This window comes from Anas acuta, chromosome 1 (genome assembly GCF_963932015.1).
Source record: "Anas acuta chromosome 1, bAnaAcu1.1, whole genome shotgun sequence".
NCBI classification, from domain to species: domain Eukaryota; kingdom Metazoa; phylum Chordata; class Aves; order Anseriformes; family Anatidae; genus Anas; species Anas acuta.
This window is the reverse complement of record NC_088979.1, coordinates 122,939,157-122,958,198: the sequence shown is the minus strand read 5'-3', so window position 1 is coordinate 122,958,198 and position 19,042 is coordinate 122,939,157. Positions and strand designations below refer to the sequence as shown.

The window sequence follows — 19,042 nt, the reverse complement described above, 5'->3', positions numbered from 1 at the left end:
TTATTTTGTTCTTGGATGCAGGAGTTGCTCAGGGTGATGAGGACGATCGACGACAGGATCGTCCACGAGCTGAACACTACGATTCCTACGGCCTCCTTCGTCGGGAAAGTCGACGCCAGCCAGACGTGTAAAGCGCTCTACCAGTCTGTAAGCGTCCGTTTCTTTAACCTCCAGCTTATTTTCTGAGTTTTTGCTCCGTTCGTTAGCCGCTAAAGCTGCGCGCCTCCTTTTCTAAGGAAAAGACCCTTGATGCACCGTGCTTTATGCATTCATAGTGGCACGCCTGACTTCCCTACGTAGCTAAACCACACGCATGCGAAAGCTACTTCACTCTTAAACCATGCTGTGGACTTGCTTGTCCTGCAATACCAGTCCTTTGAGGTGTACTGCAGACACCCCACTTTCTTTTAAAAATGGGTGCTGGCGCACTTTTGTGGTCCAAAAGTCAAAGACTCTTATCGTGTATCTTTGACTTTTACCATCAGTTCATGCCGGTAACTACTGCTCCAAGCAACATTGCTTCCGTGTAGATTATAGAGTCAAAGGGAGTTCTGCAGGCATAGCAATGCCTTAACTTCAGAAAGTCTCTTAAATTTGTAACTCAGATTGTAACTCAGAGCTTTTTTTTTTTTTTTTCTTGGGTAGTTGACCTAGTTGTTGTGACTTTGTCTCATCCCCACTTAGCTGATGGAAGCTCACACCAGCAGAGAGAGAATCATCAAAAACTGCATCGCTCAGACTTCCAGTGTAGTGAAAACTCTCAGAGAAGAGAGGGAAAAAGCACAAGATGACGTAGCGTTATTAAAGCAACTCAGGAAAGAGCAGACAAAGGTGAGTGGTGGGGATTTTGTGAGGTCACTTGGAAGTCAGAGGGAGTCTTTCCCAACTTGAAAGATATCCGTGATGGAGGGAACCTGAAGGGGGTTCTGACTTAGGTGATGTTGTCCTGGGTTCTTGTCAGATGGGTTTGTGAGTGGTATTTTCACTAGCACTCAGAACAGAACTGCTTTTATCCTGTAAATTGAACATTTTTGGAGATTCTATTACACAAATGCATAGCAAAACATGCGTGCTCTTCCAGAGTGGACTCTAACTTTCACTGACTAGCGCCACTTAGTGTACAACTCAACTGGGGCTTGTTTATTCTCTTCAAAATACCCAGAGGTTCCTTTTGCCTTTTTTAAGATTTTGTGAAAAGTAGTCTATCTGCAAATGGTGGCTGTGTGCCAAGGTGCAAATGCTAGAAGATAATGAAATGTCTTTCACGTTTGTCTCTTGCACCACACAGTTACACAGACTTAAAGCTGTCCCTATTCAACATCACCCTGAGAAGCATTATTCTTACTCAGTGTATTAACTGGAGTTCCTGTCCACTGTGAGGAGCTGTTAGTCAACCTTGAATTCCACTTAAGCCATTTTTTTGTTGTTTAGTGTTTAGCTTTTATGGTGTGAGAGTGGTTTCTGGGCTTGCACAAGGAGTTTTAATGTTCAAACCTTCTCAACCTTATGGCCTCTGGATGGAAAGCGAATTCACCAGAGGTGAATTAGATGGACTGTCAGAAGTGGAAAGAAGTGGTCTTTTGCAGAGCACTTGAATGCTGATGCAGTTGTAATTGAAGAGCTTTCTGGGGAGATGACTTGAGTTCAGGGGTTCACAAACCAGCATCTGATTTTCCCAGGCATTGAGCATGTTTGACATGCTCTCAGAGAAGTGCTCTGTTGTGAGCTCAGATTTGAAGAACCAAATGGCAGGCAAGTGGCTTTGTTCTTAAAGCCTAAGTTACAGAGCTTCTAATAAGCATCCATATTACTTTGGGACAACTGAAATGATAGCTTAGTATTTTCTGTAAGTTTTTTTTTTTTTCCCCAGAGTCAATTCTTTAAATCGCTTAGTTACTGAGCCCGAAACCTACCGCTGAAACCAATAGGAGAATCTCAGTGATAATGTTTAATAATTGGACGTGATTTCAAATTTTAAAAACAATCCGTAATTTGGAAACATCCCAGAAATCCTTTGATCAGATGACCTCAAATTTGCACTTGATTTTGAGAGTGGTTTCTTCTCCATTTCTACTTTTTTCTTCTCCTTCGTCATGAGTTCATTTTTTTTTTTTTCTGGAACTCAAATAAACTCTCTTGGGAGAATGCATCCTAAAGTTAAGATTACTCATTTTAAATGTATATTTGTTAGAAATACAGATCTGTTCTTTATACTTTTTGCATACTGTTAATGGTACAAATTGGAGGACTTTGTATAAAGTTACTGCTTCTAGGTCACTGCTTAAAAAACCTTGGAGCTGTGTGGGTCTAGCAGTCAATTCTTTCAGGTCACTTACATAAAACTGTCATTTGATTATTGTATAAATTTGGTATCATCTTGTGATTCTGTGAAAATAGCCACCCAAATTAATTCTCCAAGTTCAAAACATATAGCTTAACAAGTATTAGCTTTATGAAGTGAATTAGGGGGGTCTGCTAAAAAATATTGGAGTATGTTTTAGGAGGAGAGGGGGGAAAAATGCAAATTTAGAAACAAACAAACACCTGTATAGCCTTGTTGATTAACTCTGATTGCACTCCTGTTTGGGTCTGTAACCCTAAGCAACAGGCTGAATAGTTGTTTTGCTGAGGCTTGGTGTCAAAGCTGAGTTATGTGACGATGCTGGCAATTGTAAACCTATTCATGTATTCCGGCAGGAAAAGCCCTTCTTTGAAATGCTCAAGATCTTCCGCAGTTGTGTTATAGAGACTAATGCTGGTCATCTAGCAACCCTGGTAGTGCTGGGTTATTATTTCAAACAGTTTGGAGTCCTTTTGAGTAGGTAGAAGCTCATTCAACACCCGTATAAGCTGTGTGTGTCTGGACATCCTGCCTGGAGGTTTTATTTTTAATGTAATTGCTCTCTTTGTTTGTATCTGTTCACCAGCTCTCTAGTTGGAGCCACATAGTTAAAATTTATTCACTCTAGAGTCTAAAACTCCAACAAAAATAAATCTCAAACATAGGCATAAATGGCAGTTGGGCTTTAAGTCCTCTACTACTGCTTCTGGAACGTGTGGCAGGGTCAAATTCCCACAGGTCATCTGAACGCAGCTGTCACGAGTGCCCCTTGGAGTTACTAACAGAGGTGAAAAAAAGTTTTCACGGATTGAGCGAGTGCTCAAGAACTGCTTATTGTGGTATTTCTTGGATCTATGTAAATCTGATTTGTCCTACTGTGATCACGTACCATAGTAATTGGTTCAGAGAACATGAACGTTTATGATCTGTTCTTGTAGATCCTTTTTTGGTCAGTGCACAGAGTAGATGGCAAAGAAAGCAGGTGGGATGTTTTCATGATCTTAATCCTAAATCAATAATCTGATTGATTTCCGTCATAGTTTGGTTGCCAGCTGTCCTATTTGTCTCTAATAATGCATGGGTGGAAGAATGAGAACTCCAGGCTGCAAAGCTAACCCTAGCACTACCATTCCCTGTGATGAGTGCTTGAATTTGGCATAGTTATTTTTGTTGGTGAAGCTGTGAAGGTTAATCAGCTAAATGCTGGCAAATCTTGGTGGGCAATATGTAAAAGTGGAGAATTAGTAACCAGTAGCTATTTCTGCAAGGCTTGCATTGCAAGTCTGCCTTCACAGTACATTTTGTGGACAACTCTAGCGTACCCAAAGCATTGGCTGAATGGAGGGACCAGGCTTTCAGGATGACCGCCTTCAGTTTGTACCAGTGGAGGGGATGCATACCTGGTACTGGCTTTAACCTGTTTCTTTGTTGATTATTCTCTGCAGTTGAAATTGATGCAGTCGGAGCTGAACGTCGAAGAAGTGGTAAACGACAGAAGTTGGAAGGTACTCAGTCATTTACCAAAGTGCTGTGGTTCTTTGCCGTGGGTTTGAACTGTCCTGTGCTGCAGGTGTGGGGCTGATGCCTTAGGAGGCAGGTGGACTAGAGATAGGTGGGGGCAACACTGGGGAAAGAAGGGAAAGCGCTCAGTCATTGTCCTATTTGTAGAAGCAGACACCAAAGCTTCTCAGTTGCGCTGTGAAGGGAAGAAATGTGGCTGGTTCAGTGGGGAGGAGGGACTGTGAAGTACTCCCTGCGTATTCTCTTGCTGCAGCATTTCACTTCTAGCATGCTTTTGTGCTTTGTTCTAGCTTTCTAGAGTTCTCAATTCTGCATAAGTAACCTCGTTCCCTTGCTAAATGTAAAAGATTTTTTACCAATAGCTAACACTGGCTGCAGCTCCTTTCTTAATCTCGGCTTTAGGATTTTAGCCCTGAAGTTTGCATCAGGATAAATGCAATACAGCTTTAAGTCTTGGGTGTTCTTGGAGGTCTAGTCACCATAATAGAGCTCCATGGAGACTGAACAGATGAGTGTTTAAAGGGTTTCCCAGTCAATACCGAATGGAAAAAGCTAGTCATGCCCTTAATTAATTAGTCTATTAAGTTTAATGAATTTAGAGCCAGCTCAGATAAAACTCAGAAATGCTCTATCTTTAACAACACACTACAGGCTGCCAGTGGCGAACATTTCACGGCAACTCTACTGTCAGGTTTATTTTAAAAAGGCACAGGGTGAATTGGGTTCCAAAATAACACATTTGCCTTAGTCTCTCTATATCACCTTTATCAGCAGAGTGTTTTGTATTACTACATAAGACATCAAAATCAAACTTTTACATAGCAACATGCATTTTAGGGTATCTTGGACAGTGTTTTTTTGTCTGAAAAAAGTAATACTTCACAGATAGACTATAGGAGTTAATTGGACTGAGCAACACACTGAGATCTGTGGGTAGATGACCCTAAAAGTAGGAGGCAGTGTTAATAAGATTGTAATATTGATCTTTCATGGTCTAAAGAGGTACTGATAATGATGCTTTCAAAGTTTGCATGATAGCAAGCTGGAAATTGAGATTTTTTTTTTTGGTATGTTGTTTGATGTGAGAGTTGGCCTTACAGTGGCTTAAAGTGTATTTCCAGTACCCTTTAAGACATAGTCATATTAAATGTCTTATATAGTCATATTAAATGACTTGGACAGAAGTGGAACAGTCTTCCCAGTATTAAAATTCTTCTTTTAGGAAGAACTTCTTTACCGAAAGGGTTGTTAGACATTGGAACAGGCTGCCCAGGGAAGTGGTGGAGTCACCATCCCTGGAAGTCTTTACAAGACGTTTAGATGTAGAGCTTAAGGATATGGTTTAGTGGGGACAGTTGGTGTTAGGTCAGAGGTTAGACTCGATGATCTTGAGGTCTCTTCCAACCTAGAAATTCCGTGATTCTGTGAATAGGAAATTTTTTGTTGACTGTTGATTTCTGCTGTTTCCTTCTATCAGTTAACTGATTTTGGATCTTTACACACTCCTAACTCTTCCAGAGCTTTCAATTGCATGTGGGAATGTAGTGAGACAGGCTGTGTGTGCATGTGAAAGAAATTATATCACAACTTCCATGTTTTCTTTAATGTGAATTGGTTTGTAATGTGTCTTTCTTAAAGTGAACCAAATTTGATGATAAGTCAAAGATTACTTAAAAATTGTTAGGTATAAATGCATAACTAAGGCATGCTGCATACCTTGCTTTTGTTGAAGTTTGCCATTGGTGCTGAATAAGGAGATCAGCTGCAAAAGCAGACAATTCTAGGAAGATAAACTTTAAAGTAACATTTTAAATAAGATGTGTTACTTCCCCAAGATGACAAGACCAGTCACTTTGCATGTGAAGCCTAAGGGAGACTTCACAAAACTTGACATCCTCAACATCACAGGCATTTGGAGATCTGAAAAGTACCTGGATACCCTGGCAAAATATATCGTTGTAGGAGTGCTGCTGGTGGACATAATAACCACCAGTGCCTCAGCTTGGTGCTAGGTGGAGCTCGTGCTACACTCCAGGACGTGTGCAGGATAGTTTGGCGCCAAAACTTTAAATAACTAAATCCTGTGAAAACAGCCCCAGTAACTTTGGTGTGAGTCTGTGTGTGGTGCTTTCGATTCAAACTGCTGTAATTTAATGACTGGCCCACGTCAGGTTAAGCAGGCTGTTTGATGAGGTCTGCAAGTTTGAGCTAAATGAAAACAATCTTCAGGTTCTGGCTCTGTGTGCTGAATTTTACCCAGAGAAAGGTAAACGTGGCGAGAGCAGCATGCCCTTTCTGAGGGGATGCTGGCAACATCAGCATCCCCAGTCAAATAATTAAAAACAGGACCACTGCTTCCAAGAACACATACTCGCACTTCTTTTTAGCTGTCCCAACAATGTAAAGTGTGTTTGCTCAGGAAAGAGAAGAACGTGATGTCCCAGTTTCAATGCCACAGTGAACTTAACAAAACACAGCTGGTCAGGATCCTTCTGCTGGTCTTTTCCCTCCCTCTTTAGAACAGCAACAACAAAATCTCCCACCAACCAAGCAACCAAAAGCTTCAGCATCCTTGATAGTGACAGACCACCAGGATTATGTCTGCCCTATCTGAGGGAGAATACTGTTAGTGCTGTGCAGTCAGTCCCCCAGCACCAGGCTGCAAGCTTTGGATTCAGTAAAGCCAGGAGAGAAAGTGAATGGAGACAGATGCCTTGGTAAGTACCATTTATTGGTACAGCAGGGCTGGGCACCTCAGAGTGGGTGCTACAGGAGGAGACAGTTGCCTGAACTAGCTCTGAAGATCAGATCATCCCATAGACATGGACTTACTCACTTTTGCTCTTCTGTTTTGCTGTCTCAGGTATTTAATGAACGTTGCCGAATTCATTACAAGCCTCCGAAGAGTCAATGATGTTAAGTACTTTCCATCAAGGTGGTCCATAACCAAGAGAGCCAAACTGGAAAGAGACCTTGGGCGAGCTGAACTGGGACCCTCCAGAGCCAGGAGAACCCAGTCCTGTTTTGTTTTGGACCTACTCTAGCTGGAATCTCAATTTAAATAATTCTCCTCTAATTAAGAGAAAACAACTCATCTTTTGTACAAAATATGTGAACAAATGAGTTTTATAGTATTAAAATAATTTTCAAATGGAATCTGGTATCTTTCTTAAACTTCAAAGCTTCAGGAGCCCAAGAGGGGAAGAAAGTGTTGGGCTTTTGTTTGTTTAAAAAAAAAAACAAACAGCTCTGAGCAGTGTGGAGAGGGTTTTCCCAGAACTGGTGCTTGGTAAGCAGTCATTGAACATGGTGCGAAAATTCAAAAGGAAATAGACATTGCAGAATGATAAGCAACCATAGTTTCAGCACCCATCAAAGCAAGAAGCCACCAGCCTTATTTTGAACTACTCAACACTAGCAACATTGATTCAAACCCTGCCTGTGGATACAAGTTTTCTTTGACTTCCCCAATGCTGACAGGCAGCATCTGTTGCAGCTGCTGTTACACCTTTGTTACCATGCTCTGGATTTTTTTTTTTAAACACAGAATGTGGTGTTGATTAAAACTACTTTGTGTTGGAAATGAAAACATGTATTTGAACAGCATTTAGGAAGGAGACAGCTAACTCTGGTGTCCCTATTCCACCCCTTTTTCTAAAAAATTAGTTCTGTAGGTGAATTATATCTAGAGAAAATAGCTGTGCATACCTCATACTGCTGAGTCTGCTTTTTGTATTGTATTTAGAGAGCTTTAAATATAACGCCCCTGCAGTAATACAGCAAAGAAAGCATCATTTAAAACTGGAAAAATATGACTAAAGTGAAATTGCTGTGATTATATCTTCAGTTTTTTTTTTTTTTTTTTTTTTTTTACTAACTCTGACTGACAAGTCAAATGGACTGCTTGCTTACCAGCTGTTTCTGTTAGAGTAATAATGCTTAAAAAAACCAACATTGATCAGAGCCTTAAAAGTACAGGCATCATCTCGCAAACACTTTGGAATTCAGTTACACCACTGAAATGACTGCGTACTCTCATGTCCTTAAAAGCTTTGCACGTACGGCGAGTAGGAAGTAGCTGGAGGAATGTCTTTGTGTCACTGAAAACTGCAAAGATCTTTGTAGTGTCATCTCCATAGTCATTTGTCCAGCAGAGATCCTTAGACTACATGGTCACCTTTGTTTTTTTAGACAACAGGGTGGTTGTGGTGTAATTTAGACACACTTTTTTTTGAGAATGAAGTAGAAATCTATTTTAATTCTTTAAGGGTGTAAATCCTAATATTGAAACATTTTTTTTCTTAAAAAACAAACAAAAAAAAAAACTTAAGGTACTGTAACTGCTCTAAGCAGAGCTTTACTCTGATTGAATGAAGCTCTCATTTCCCTCTTGAAGTATTCATTGTTTTTCTGCAAGTCTGAAAGCAAGGGGAAAAAAAGTTTGCTATTACACTGAAAAATCCTTATTAGTGTTTATTCTTTAATATTAAAGCGAAGTGGAGTACTTCTCAGAACTGTGGGCTGAATTGCCAGTAACCTAATTTCCACAGGAGATGGTCCGTTAATCAAATACTGAGAGTAGTTAGTTTTAATTTCAAAGTCACTGCTCTAAGGCTGGCACCTAATGTAAGCGCCTAAAATATTTGTTCTCTCCAGGGTCTGGGTCTACAACTGCAGTCCTTTTAAGCCAGTTGTATGATACAAATTTCTGCCAGTGTGTATAAGGTAGCATTAATATCTCTGACATAATTAAGCTTTTGTTGTATATCAGTAAAAACTTGAGATTCTAATGGGAATTAATCGCTGTCTTCCTTTATCCATCCAGATGTCTGCTCAACAGTTGTGTGAGAACTTCTTCAGCTAAGCAGATGCTGTGAAAAGTGACCTGTATGGATGGGATACATTTGTAGGACTTTTTTTTTTTTTTTTTTTTGGGGGGGGGGGAGGGGGTTGTTTATTTGTTTGTTTTTCTGGTAGTGCAGCTTAGCATTAATTGGGAGAGATCTAAGGGAAAAAAAAGCAACCTCTAATGCAATTTTTCATTTGAATATAAAGCTAAGCAAGTAGATCTATATAAGCCTGTATATGGTAAAGGTTCTGAACCCTAAAAAGATTTTTAAGTCCCTGTTTGGTGTTCTCCAATTGTTTACAGCTTGTTACATACAAAGGGTTGTACTAAAAAGTTGAATTACTCTATTTGGTCTGCTCTGAGTGCAGAGGGCTCTCTCTTACAGCAAATGGCATGGATCAGAGGCTGTTTGAATGCTCTTGAGCTTAGTGGAACACTAAGGTGAGTAACTGGAATTTCATGTCATGCTTTGGGGCATGGGAAAGGAGGAAAAGCTTTACCATCTTTTGATAGTTAAGATCTGTCATAAAATCATAGAATGGTTTGGGTTGGAAGGCACCTTAAAGATCATCTAATTCCACCCCCCCTGCCATAGGCAGGGACACCTCCCACCAGACCAGGTTCCTCAAAGCCTCATCCAGCCTGGCCTTGAACACCTCCAGGGATGGGGCATCCACAGCTTCTCTGGGCAACCTGTTCTGGTGCCTCACCACCCTTGTAGTAAAGAATTATCCCCTTATATCTTATTATCTTATATAAACCTACCCTCTTTTAGTTTAAATCTGGTACTCCTTGTCCCATCACTACACTCCCTGACAAAAAGTCCCTTCCCAGCTTTCTTGCAGGCCCCCTTTAGGTACTGGAAGGCTGCTGTAAGGTCTCCTTGCAGCCTTCCCTTCTCTGACTCCAACAACCCCAACTCCCTCAGCCTGTCTTTGTAGGAAAGGTGCTCCAGCCCCTTGATAATCTTTGTGGCCTTCTTCTGGACACGTCCTAATAGCTCCATGTCCTTGTGCTGGGGGCCCCAGAGCTGAACACAGCCCTCCAGGTGGGGTCTCACGAGAGCAGAGCAGAGGGGGAGGATCACCTCCCTCAACTTGCTGGCCATACTGCTTTTGATGGAGCCCAGGACATGGTTGGCTTTCTGGGCTGCAGGTGCACACGTGCTGTCTGTGAGGTGGGATGTTTTGTGGTGGAATATAAGCAGTGCTGGTGTGAGCTGTGGGCCATGCTAAACGAGTGTAGATAAAATACTCTCTGTGTCTAGTGACGCCTTTCCATTCTGTAATCTTGCTTAGTCCGCAATTGAATCCTCTTTCAACTTTGCCATCAAGGTAGGCACAAAATTACTGGGCCTCTTGACGTCACATGTATCAAATACTGGACCCAACAAATATTTGCAAGTAAAAGCACTTTAATGAGAAGCTGTGATGATGCCAACTAGATCCTCAGTCAGCAGATGGAGGACTGCTTTCCTTTCACAGCTGATGAAATTTGGTGCAGACCATGTGTCATTTCATCCAGTCAAGATTAGTCATGTCTTATCACCATGCAACCACAAGACTGACATACTCCCTTAGATGTCCCTATCATTTCTACGGAGATGGCTTCATTTCTTTTTTAAAATAACTTATAAATACCTAATCCTAGGGTTTGGATTCTTTTTTGTTGTTGTTGTTACTGTACTGTTACTTTTATTGACTACAGCTTCTGTTTACTACTTAAAATCGCTTGCATAGAACCAGAGAGTAGTGGTATACCAGCGAGTAGTAGTGTACAAGCTGCAAAGTTTTTTCTTCATTAGCTGAATAAGTAGACGATGCTACCCAGCTTTAAAGCTATATAGATCAGTAGTGCTGTTCTTCCAGTACAGATTCTCAAAGCTTACAGCAGAACATTTACGTGAAGAAAAACTGCAGTCTGGGCAAATGCTGAGCATGGGCTGGAATGGGCATGTAACATCAAACGTGTCACATACGCTGAAGTGGAGACGCGGTCAAAGTTGTCAATGTTCCGCAAGAAATGTAATGAGGATGGCTTTTTTTTTTTTTTCAAGGCAGCATTCCAAATGCTGTTTCATCGCATCCAAAGCTTCATGGAGAGAGGTTTAGATTGCCTTGGATAGCCCGTTGCTGCTGATTAACAAGTTTGTGAGATGTCAGCATTTAAAAATGACTTAATGAGCTATGTGTGCAAGAATAGAGCACTGCATGCCAGTGTTAGATGTATCACTGCATTTTGAGACAAAATTTTTGAAGTCAAAACCCAACAAACCCAGAAATGTGGAGTCCAATGTATGACTTCCACACAACATCAATGTCTTTAGTTTCACTCCTACAGTCTTCCTGAGGTTATAATGTAACTCTTCTGGTCTTTGTACTCTTTGTAATGCATTTCTTACTAATCAGAATAAAGAGTTCTTCAGAGGGGTTGTGTTGCTTTCAGAACTGTATCAAAATACCTTCCAAGGGCATTAGTGAGATCTGCATCCTGGTGAGTGGAGAAATTTCTAAAATGGCTTGGTTTAGCCCTGGTGCTGTGCTGCTATTGAATGTACTCTGTGACTTGTGGCCTCAGCGTGGTGAGCTGGCTCTCCCAGTTAGCTAGCTCATCTGTCTTGCTGTGTGAATAAGACACGTGGTAGGAATGTGGCAGAAGACGATCAGTGTTTGAGTGAATCAGCAATGTCTTGTACAGATGAAAGAGGTTGAACTCATTGGCTTGAATTGTCGTTCCCTCTATGAATGGGGCTGTGAGGATCTCCTCATCTGGTGTGGTGAACTGCGAGAAAATGGAAAACTTCTAATACCCACCACTCCCTTTATTTCCAAGAACCGTGAATGTTTTTCACTTTGTTCAGGAAGAGGTATCAGGACAGCAGTTTTTCTTCATATGGCTTTCATCCAGTTACATAACAGTTCTGGGGAATTCTTCAACATCCTTATCTGTAACACGCCCCTATCTTGATCTGTATACCGTTGGATTTAGTCCTGTCAGCCCTACTTTCTCAATCTCAAGTTCTTTGTGCCAAGGACAGGCCTTGAAGTTAGACATGAAGTATGTGTTTGCAGTCTGTTGCATCACTCGTTATCTGTGAGGAGGTCAATAAGCAGGAAACTGACACCAGAGTTTCAAGAAAAGCATAAATGGTACTGCATATTGGATCTTTATCTTGATTGTCTGAATGCAAGTAACTACAGGTTTGATGGGAAAGGAACAGAATTAACTAATTTGTAGTATTTACATGAGCCAAGGACTTAATTTTTTCCCCTTCTGATTTTTGCCTCCGCATCTTTCTGGTCAGGCAGAAGTATGTAATGTCACTGCATGTAAAACAAAATCTGTTCCTCTTTCCCACCTGGAAGGATATCGAGACAATACAATTCCAAGTAGAACGGGGCCTGCACTAAGGAAATTGCTGAACGCTTTCTTCTGATATTAAATGTGTTGGGAAATGCTGGGTGTGGTTTTGATGCATTTCCTGAGTGTATGGACTAGTCATCTGCATGTGGGTGGAGAGACAAGAGGTTCTAGTTTCAGCCCTAACCAACTATCCTAAGGTATGGATGGCGGGAGAATATCGTTTACTTTTCTTACTGACGTGGAGACTTTATTCACATGAGGTTTTAATGTGCTCTTTATAGTTGCTATTAATATCATTAGTGCTTTACACGGCTTTTTGCCCCTGTTCTCAGCATTTTTCTCCTCCTCCACTTCGGTAGTGGTAGGTTCCATATGTTAAAAGTCATATGATCCCATGACACGTGTGTCTGTGTATATATGCGAGGTGCCTGGTGACTCTTCTCAGACTACTCTGGACTTCCCTTCTCAGAACCACCCATCATTTCGGAGACGTTACCTGCCACTATGGAGACTGTGAACTCATCTGAAACTCAGCCTGCTACTGAAGAAGTCCAGCATATTGCTGACCAGGTGAGTTGCAACCTATCTAAAGATAGAGTCTGTGTGAAGGGGGAATCTTGTGCCAAGGCTGGGAGACCAGGTGGTGATACTGAGTGTTGAAAGTGAAGCAAATGCCCTTGCCAGGAAGTATTTTTCTCAGCGTTCTGCGTGGGCACTGTGCAAATAAGACAAACCCAAATCACTTCTCTGTTTCATCCTTGTCCATAGGCAGGCATAGTACTGGCTACCTTCACTTAATCTTTGCATACAGTTAAGAGACCAACTCTCCTGTTCTTGTACTTTGGTTGCTATATTTGAAAGGAGAAGATTGTACCTGATAGGTACCGATATGCAGCTTTTAGGAAAAAATTGTTTATGAAGCCTAACTCTAACGTGATGTTAAAGAATGCTGGAGGCAACACTTGAAATAGGAAAGAAGGCTGGAGATGTGGTTGTCAATTGAATTATTTTGATGATTCTGGGTTTATTTCCTTACAGGTGCGTGTTTAGAAATACGAAAATTGGAGTGGTAGAAGGGAAGAACAGCCTAAATATGAACCTGCCAACAGTTTTTTTTTTTTTTTTTTTCTTTTTCTTTTTACAGGTGAAGGCAGAATTTCAAAGAAGGGAAGACAGAACATTTGATATCTTTCGAGCCATAGTATATAGGACTAAGTTGGATGCTGGAACGATCTTCTTGATTAAGGTTTGTATGTGTTAAAAGAGGGATTATTTTGTAGTCCAACAATATAGGTGACTTGCATAGTGGCTTATAGCAAGAAAGGGAAGCAAATGTAGAAAACCTGATGTGACCAACAAGAATCAGCACTATCTCTAGCTGCTTATAAAATTCCTCTGTCACTACTCTAGAATAGAAGTATAAAAACTTAAACAACATTCACTGTGCTTCCTGAGATGTGAATGATCATCTCACTTGAAGAGAGTGGATAGCCTTCTCAGCTCAAATTATCTAAACTAGCCGGAACTGTGCTCTCTGTTGCCTTTCAAGGCAAAGCAGCAGATTTCATATTCCCTCTTGTGTCCTCCAGTAGTGTTTATGATGATTAATTTGAAGCCAGCCTGAGCATTTGATGGAGAGTTAGTCCATTTTTTTATTTAATGGTAGCATCCCAGATTCTTCTGATCGGTTTTATATGCAAGCACGTGTGCTGATTCTTTGATTCTGTGTCATCTGCTGCAAAGGTACAGCCTGCCTGTTCTTTCTTTAGTTCAAACAAACAAACAAACAAACCACTTTGCAGATTAATGTAGTGCAATTCATCCTCTATTGGAAAACCTTACCCATGGATTCCAGCAGTTTTCTGAGAAGTAACATATAAGAAATTGCAAGTCATATCCTGCAAGCAGAACTGAAGGCTTGAAAACATTGCTTAGAGGCGGGCTGGCTTTCTGTACATAGCAGAAACCCTGCATGTGACAGCTCTAATATAACCTGACGTATGTGTGGATATAAGGCTGGGTAGGATGCGCTTTCTTGACAAGAGTCAGAGTTTGTTTTTTATGGAAGAGAACTGGCAGACAGGGTTTGGGGAACAGTGATTCTGCAGAGACGTAAAGAGCATTTGCTCTCAGATGCCCGTATTTAGTTGATCCCAGGAAGGACAGATAGTGCCAAACCTCCCTTCCTGAGTCCTTCCTTAACCTAACTGTTAACAGCTATTTCTACATTCTGTGGGTACAAGGGAACAGTACTGACAGGCCACCTACTTGTATGGCCAGTAGGTCCAGGTCTTACTTAAACAAATGTTGTTTATCCTTCCCCTGCTACTGTGAGATGTGCCTTCATTTTGTGGTCGAGGTAGTGAGTAATGAAGAGTAACGACTCATAGTAAGGCTGCGGTAGAGCCAGAAGTCACGCCCAGTTAGATTTCTTCCCTTAGTGCTTATTGCTGACCTAGGCGACCACATGTGTAAAGTACTTGCCTGCTGTCCATGGTAAGCCTACCAAGTACTGAGTAGCCTACCTACTACTGAGGAGCCTGACCAAGCTACTCAGAAGTTAAGACTGATATGTAATCAAACTTAAAAAACGCATTTATAGCACTGGTGACTGGTGCTGTCTTTCCCAGTTTTGCAAGTGACAGGAAACACTTTTTCAATTTAGCGTTAACTGGAGTGAGCTCTTTTATACTTGGAAATTTTCCAGATTGCTAATATTTTACCAACAAATTTACAGCTGAGATGTAATGCAGACAGCGCCAAACATAGTGCAACGCTGCAGTCACCAGAAGGCATGTAAAGACCTCTTAAGAGCCTAAGGCATTAAGCCTTCCTTTAATACCGTAGACCTCACAAACTAAGAGTTGAGCACCTGTTGTATTTGGCTCTGTATGTAGGAAATTCTGTGCAACTGTGTAGGAAATCTTTGTGAGGGCTTTCTGGAGGGGAAAGCAAGTTTATTTTAAAATGATTTCATCCGTGCAAGCACAAAGACATGTCATGTTGTCTGTCCAGGCAGCAGTGGGTTTGCAGTAAGAAAGACCAGGGATCTTGGCTTTCAAGTTGTCATGGCATCTCTGGGGTTGTTCTTAAGACCATGTGAAGGTTTTGGATAGATCTCTTTGTACCGTCTAGGAGCTGATATGGTGTCTGCATCATGTCCCTCCTCTGAGCCTTAGGCTTTTGTCTCCTGCTCTAAATGTCCCGAGAAGTTTGAAGCTGATGGACAAGGATCTCGAAGAACTAAATGGAATGCCATCAAAAACTTTCTCCTTTTGTTTCTTCTGGTGCTTCTACCCCCAAGAAGTCCTGATTTTCCATTAACATCTGTCTGATGTTATGTGTTTTATTATAATCTGTGATGCATATAGACAGAGCTCTCAATGTAGTTCCTGCCACCTGTTACCATCCAGAGTTGGGCTAAGTGTCACTGCAGTAGAAGTGAAGATATGCCTAAACTTAAGCTTCTGAGAGAAGATCTCTCTCCAAGTATGTAAGAGCTCCTTTTAGTTTCACATATGATCCTCATTCTCCCACTGTTCTGGTTTCCAGGTCCAAATTTCTGATTTTGATACTGGCTACGCCCACTTAAGGGTGTTCCAAGCCGAACGTCCCAGCCTTGTCAGGTATCAAACCGACAAAACCAGAGATGATCCGCTGAAGGACTTCTGAGAGATGGTGGGGAATGTTTCCCGACTTCTGCAAGTTGCACGGGGATTCTGCCTGTGTCAGTAAATGCATGAGAATAAAATAAGTTTTGAAAGCTGTGATCATCTCCTGCTTGTTGTGTCTGAGTCTGCCGCCTGTCTAAAGCTTGAGAGGGCTCTGAAATACTAGTCAGAGCTGTTTCTGCCACCTAAGGTGCTGTAGCTCTAAGACAGAGTACACTCCTTTTCTCTCTTCTTTCCTAGTACTGTCAGTGTTCTTAGGTGTAACAGGCTACCTGTTTCTTGGGTTTGCTCTTAGTACATTAAATACAAGCTTCTGGCTGCTCTTCAGAACGAGTGAGAGAAATTTCTAGGGGAGGAATTGAGGAGCCGAACGGTGTGCCCCTCTGTAAGGGCAGCTTGACTGGTTAGGGCTGGGTGAGGAAAGGCACGACCTACTCCAAGTAGCACGAAGAGCGACCTCCTGCTGCAGCAGGAAGAGCTCAGTCCCAGCACCCAGGCCCCGGATCAAAGCGCGACCATCGTGATTACAGAGCATGGTTTCCTGGAGATGCATGCAGCTCATTCGTTTTTTGTAGCATCAGAAACCTGCAATGAGATCAATTTTCAGTTAAGCTCTGAGGGAACAAAGGAAGAAAGCAACCCCAAACCATGACAACCATATTTTTGTGTTCGCAGCTGCTTCGGTAGGTGCTCTTGAATTACATCCGGTGCAATCCAAGCCAATGAGTTTGGGTTCAGATGTGAGACATTAAATGTTTCAATGGGTCTCATGCCATGCCTTGCTTGTGTTCATGTTTGGTGTTGTACTGAATAGGCATGCATTAAGTCTAGCATTATCCGTGCTACCTGACCTCTCTCACAATACCATTTGGCAATACTGTTTAGCTTTTTTGAACCATATAAAAGACTTCAGGATGGAGAGTTTACCACCAACAAAAAAATACCATTTCCAGAAGCCCCTTATTTTAGCAAAACAAGCAGTGCATAACAGCCCTGACGTATTCCACCAATGTCTACTTTGGGAGTGTGGGAGGACTCTTTGGGCTGATGCAAGTGTAAGAATATATGCAAAAAAGTATTCTGAGCTCCCTGAAGTTCCCCTTAATAGTTAGGAAGCAGAACATGCTCTAAACCGTGCTAGTTCCACGCTCACACAGCATTCCTGCCCCAAGAGGCATAAGAATGTGCATGTGTAGTTTCTTCAGTGTGGAAGCAAGAATCTGCCCTGGTGTCATACACAGGTGGGCTGTTTCTTCTCAGTTCAGAATGCAGCACCTCCTCTCCCAAAGTAAAATGTCAAAATTTTCAATACACACACACACATAGACCTTACCTCCAACCCCTATCCTTCGTCCCCAAAGGCTTTCTCGTTGCCTCACCCAATTAAAACAAAGTATTTCTAAGTAAAACAAATATTCATGCAAACACAGATGTGGTGCTTAGTGGCACGGTTTAACAATGGAATTGGCAGTGTTAGGTTAAGGGTTGGACCAGATGATCTTAGAGGTTTTTTTTTTAAAAAATCTCATACGCCCTCTACTGGACATTACATCCTGCTGCTGCAAGAGGAAAAACATGATTACCAAGGGAATGTTTCTTTCCAAAGGCTACAGTACTTCTCTTTTCCCTTGCTCTCTGAATCTTTTCTGTTCAAGTCCACCTTCCGGTATTTGCCAATAAAATACATAGTATACCTTAAATTTACAGATGTATTCACCGTTGCAAAACTGTACATAAAAAGATGCATGTTTTTCTCTTGCTGCTTGCTGCAAATCCACGAGTGCTAGTGTCTCTCCCCTGCAACTTCCAGACCTGGGAAGTCCACAAACACGACTCAGGCACAGTATTCTGGTTGAGGTGCACTGTAGCCAGTGCAGGTTCTTGGGTTTGCATTAGCAAAAGGTGAAAGGAGAGCTATGTGATTCATTCAGATACTGTGCAGTAAGAGAATGGCATGAGAGAAAGAGATGTTTTTTTCCTGCTTTGTTAAAAAAAAAAATAAATAAAAAAAAAAATCTTGTTTTTTTGTTGGAACAGGAGTCAACCTTTTGCAGCCCAGGAGGAATTCCACTGCCCCGTGTCCTTTATCTTGAAAAGTAGTTTGTTCCAGCAACCACCTGAGCCTTAAACTCCACTGCAGTGAAGACATCAAAGGTTTTCCCTTCTTTTTCTTCTAGCTGAGGCTTCACCTTAAGGAAACATCAAGTTATTAAGACTGATGCAATACTCAAGTATTTAGGACTGAAGGCTCACACTATCAGTGTGCCTGATTACCCTGAAGGTATTATTTTTGTGTGTTAAAGCAAGGCCAGGAGTCTAGAGAGGCAGCACAACCATGACAGTGATGTGGTTCCGTCATCACAGACAGAGACCAAGTCTGGAGACAGCCTCTAACAAAGCACCGTGTTGTGATTCTAGAAGATTTATGTTGATGTTATTTCCACTGTTAATGTCTCAGCTTCCCTTTCTGTCTTGTGTATTTAACAACAAATATAAAGCGGTTTCCTATGTACATCCACAAGACCTTAGGTCTTTTGAAAAGAGAAGATTTAAAACATATGTGATCTGTTCAAAAAGGAGAGGGCTGTCTTCAGCGTTAACTCCCTCTTCAAATCACGTAACAGACAGGCCTCCAAAAAGCAAGCTTGGAAAGCAACACACCTCAGACTGAGGCTTTACAACACTGGCCAGTTCGGCGTATGACAAATGGACATTCTGACACAGTATGGAGAGCTGAGAGAGAAGTAATCCCTGAAAGACCCAAGTTCAACCCACTCTGCTAATTCATGATCAAGGTCCAGATCTGGGGGTCCCGGTGGGCAGTACACCAAGCATGAACCAGCAGCGTGCCCTGGTAGTAATGACGGCTAACAGCACACTGGGCTGCATCAGCAGGAGTCGAGGCAGAAGAGAGTAAAGTGATTATTGCCCTTTACTTGGCACTCGTCAGAGCACATTGAGAACTCTTTAAGGTCTCCCTGGAGCCTTGTCTTCTCCAGGCTGAACAATCCCAATTCCTTCTGTCTGTCTTCATAGGAGAGGTGCTCCAGCCCCTTGATCATCTTTGTGGCCTAGGACATGGTTGGCTTTCTGGGCTGCAGGTGCACACGTGCTGTCTGTGAGGTGGGATGTTTTGTGATGGGATGTAAGTGGCACTGGTGTAGCTGTGGGCCATGCTAAACGAGTGCAGATAAAATGGTCTCTGTGTCTAGTGCCCCCTTTCCATTCTGGGATCTTGCTTAGTCTGTGACTGAATGCTCTTTCAGCTTTGCCATCAAGGTAGTCACAACATTACTG

The 19,042-nt window shown here is 41.8% G+C and overlaps 1 protein-coding gene across 1 annotated transcript in view; it reads left to right on the top strand.

Annotated features, from left to right (window-relative positions):
- MIX23 (mitochondrial matrix import factor 23) overlaps positions 1-19,042 on the top strand; it is a 31,995-nt gene that overhangs the window by 418 nt on the left and 12,535 nt on the right. Inside the window, exons 2-7 of the mRNA XM_068698990.1 lie at positions 22-147; positions 685-831; positions 3,787-3,846; positions 6,726-9,152; positions 12,544-12,644; positions 13,219-13,320. Coding sequence (XP_068555091.1) covers positions 22-147; positions 685-831; positions 3,787-3,846; positions 6,726-6,776 — 384 coding nt within the window. The 3' untranslated portion in view covers positions 6,777-9,152; positions 12,544-12,644; positions 13,219-13,320. The remainder of the gene's footprint in view (positions 1-21; positions 148-684; positions 832-3,786; positions 3,847-6,725; positions 9,153-12,543; positions 12,645-13,218; positions 13,321-19,042) is intronic.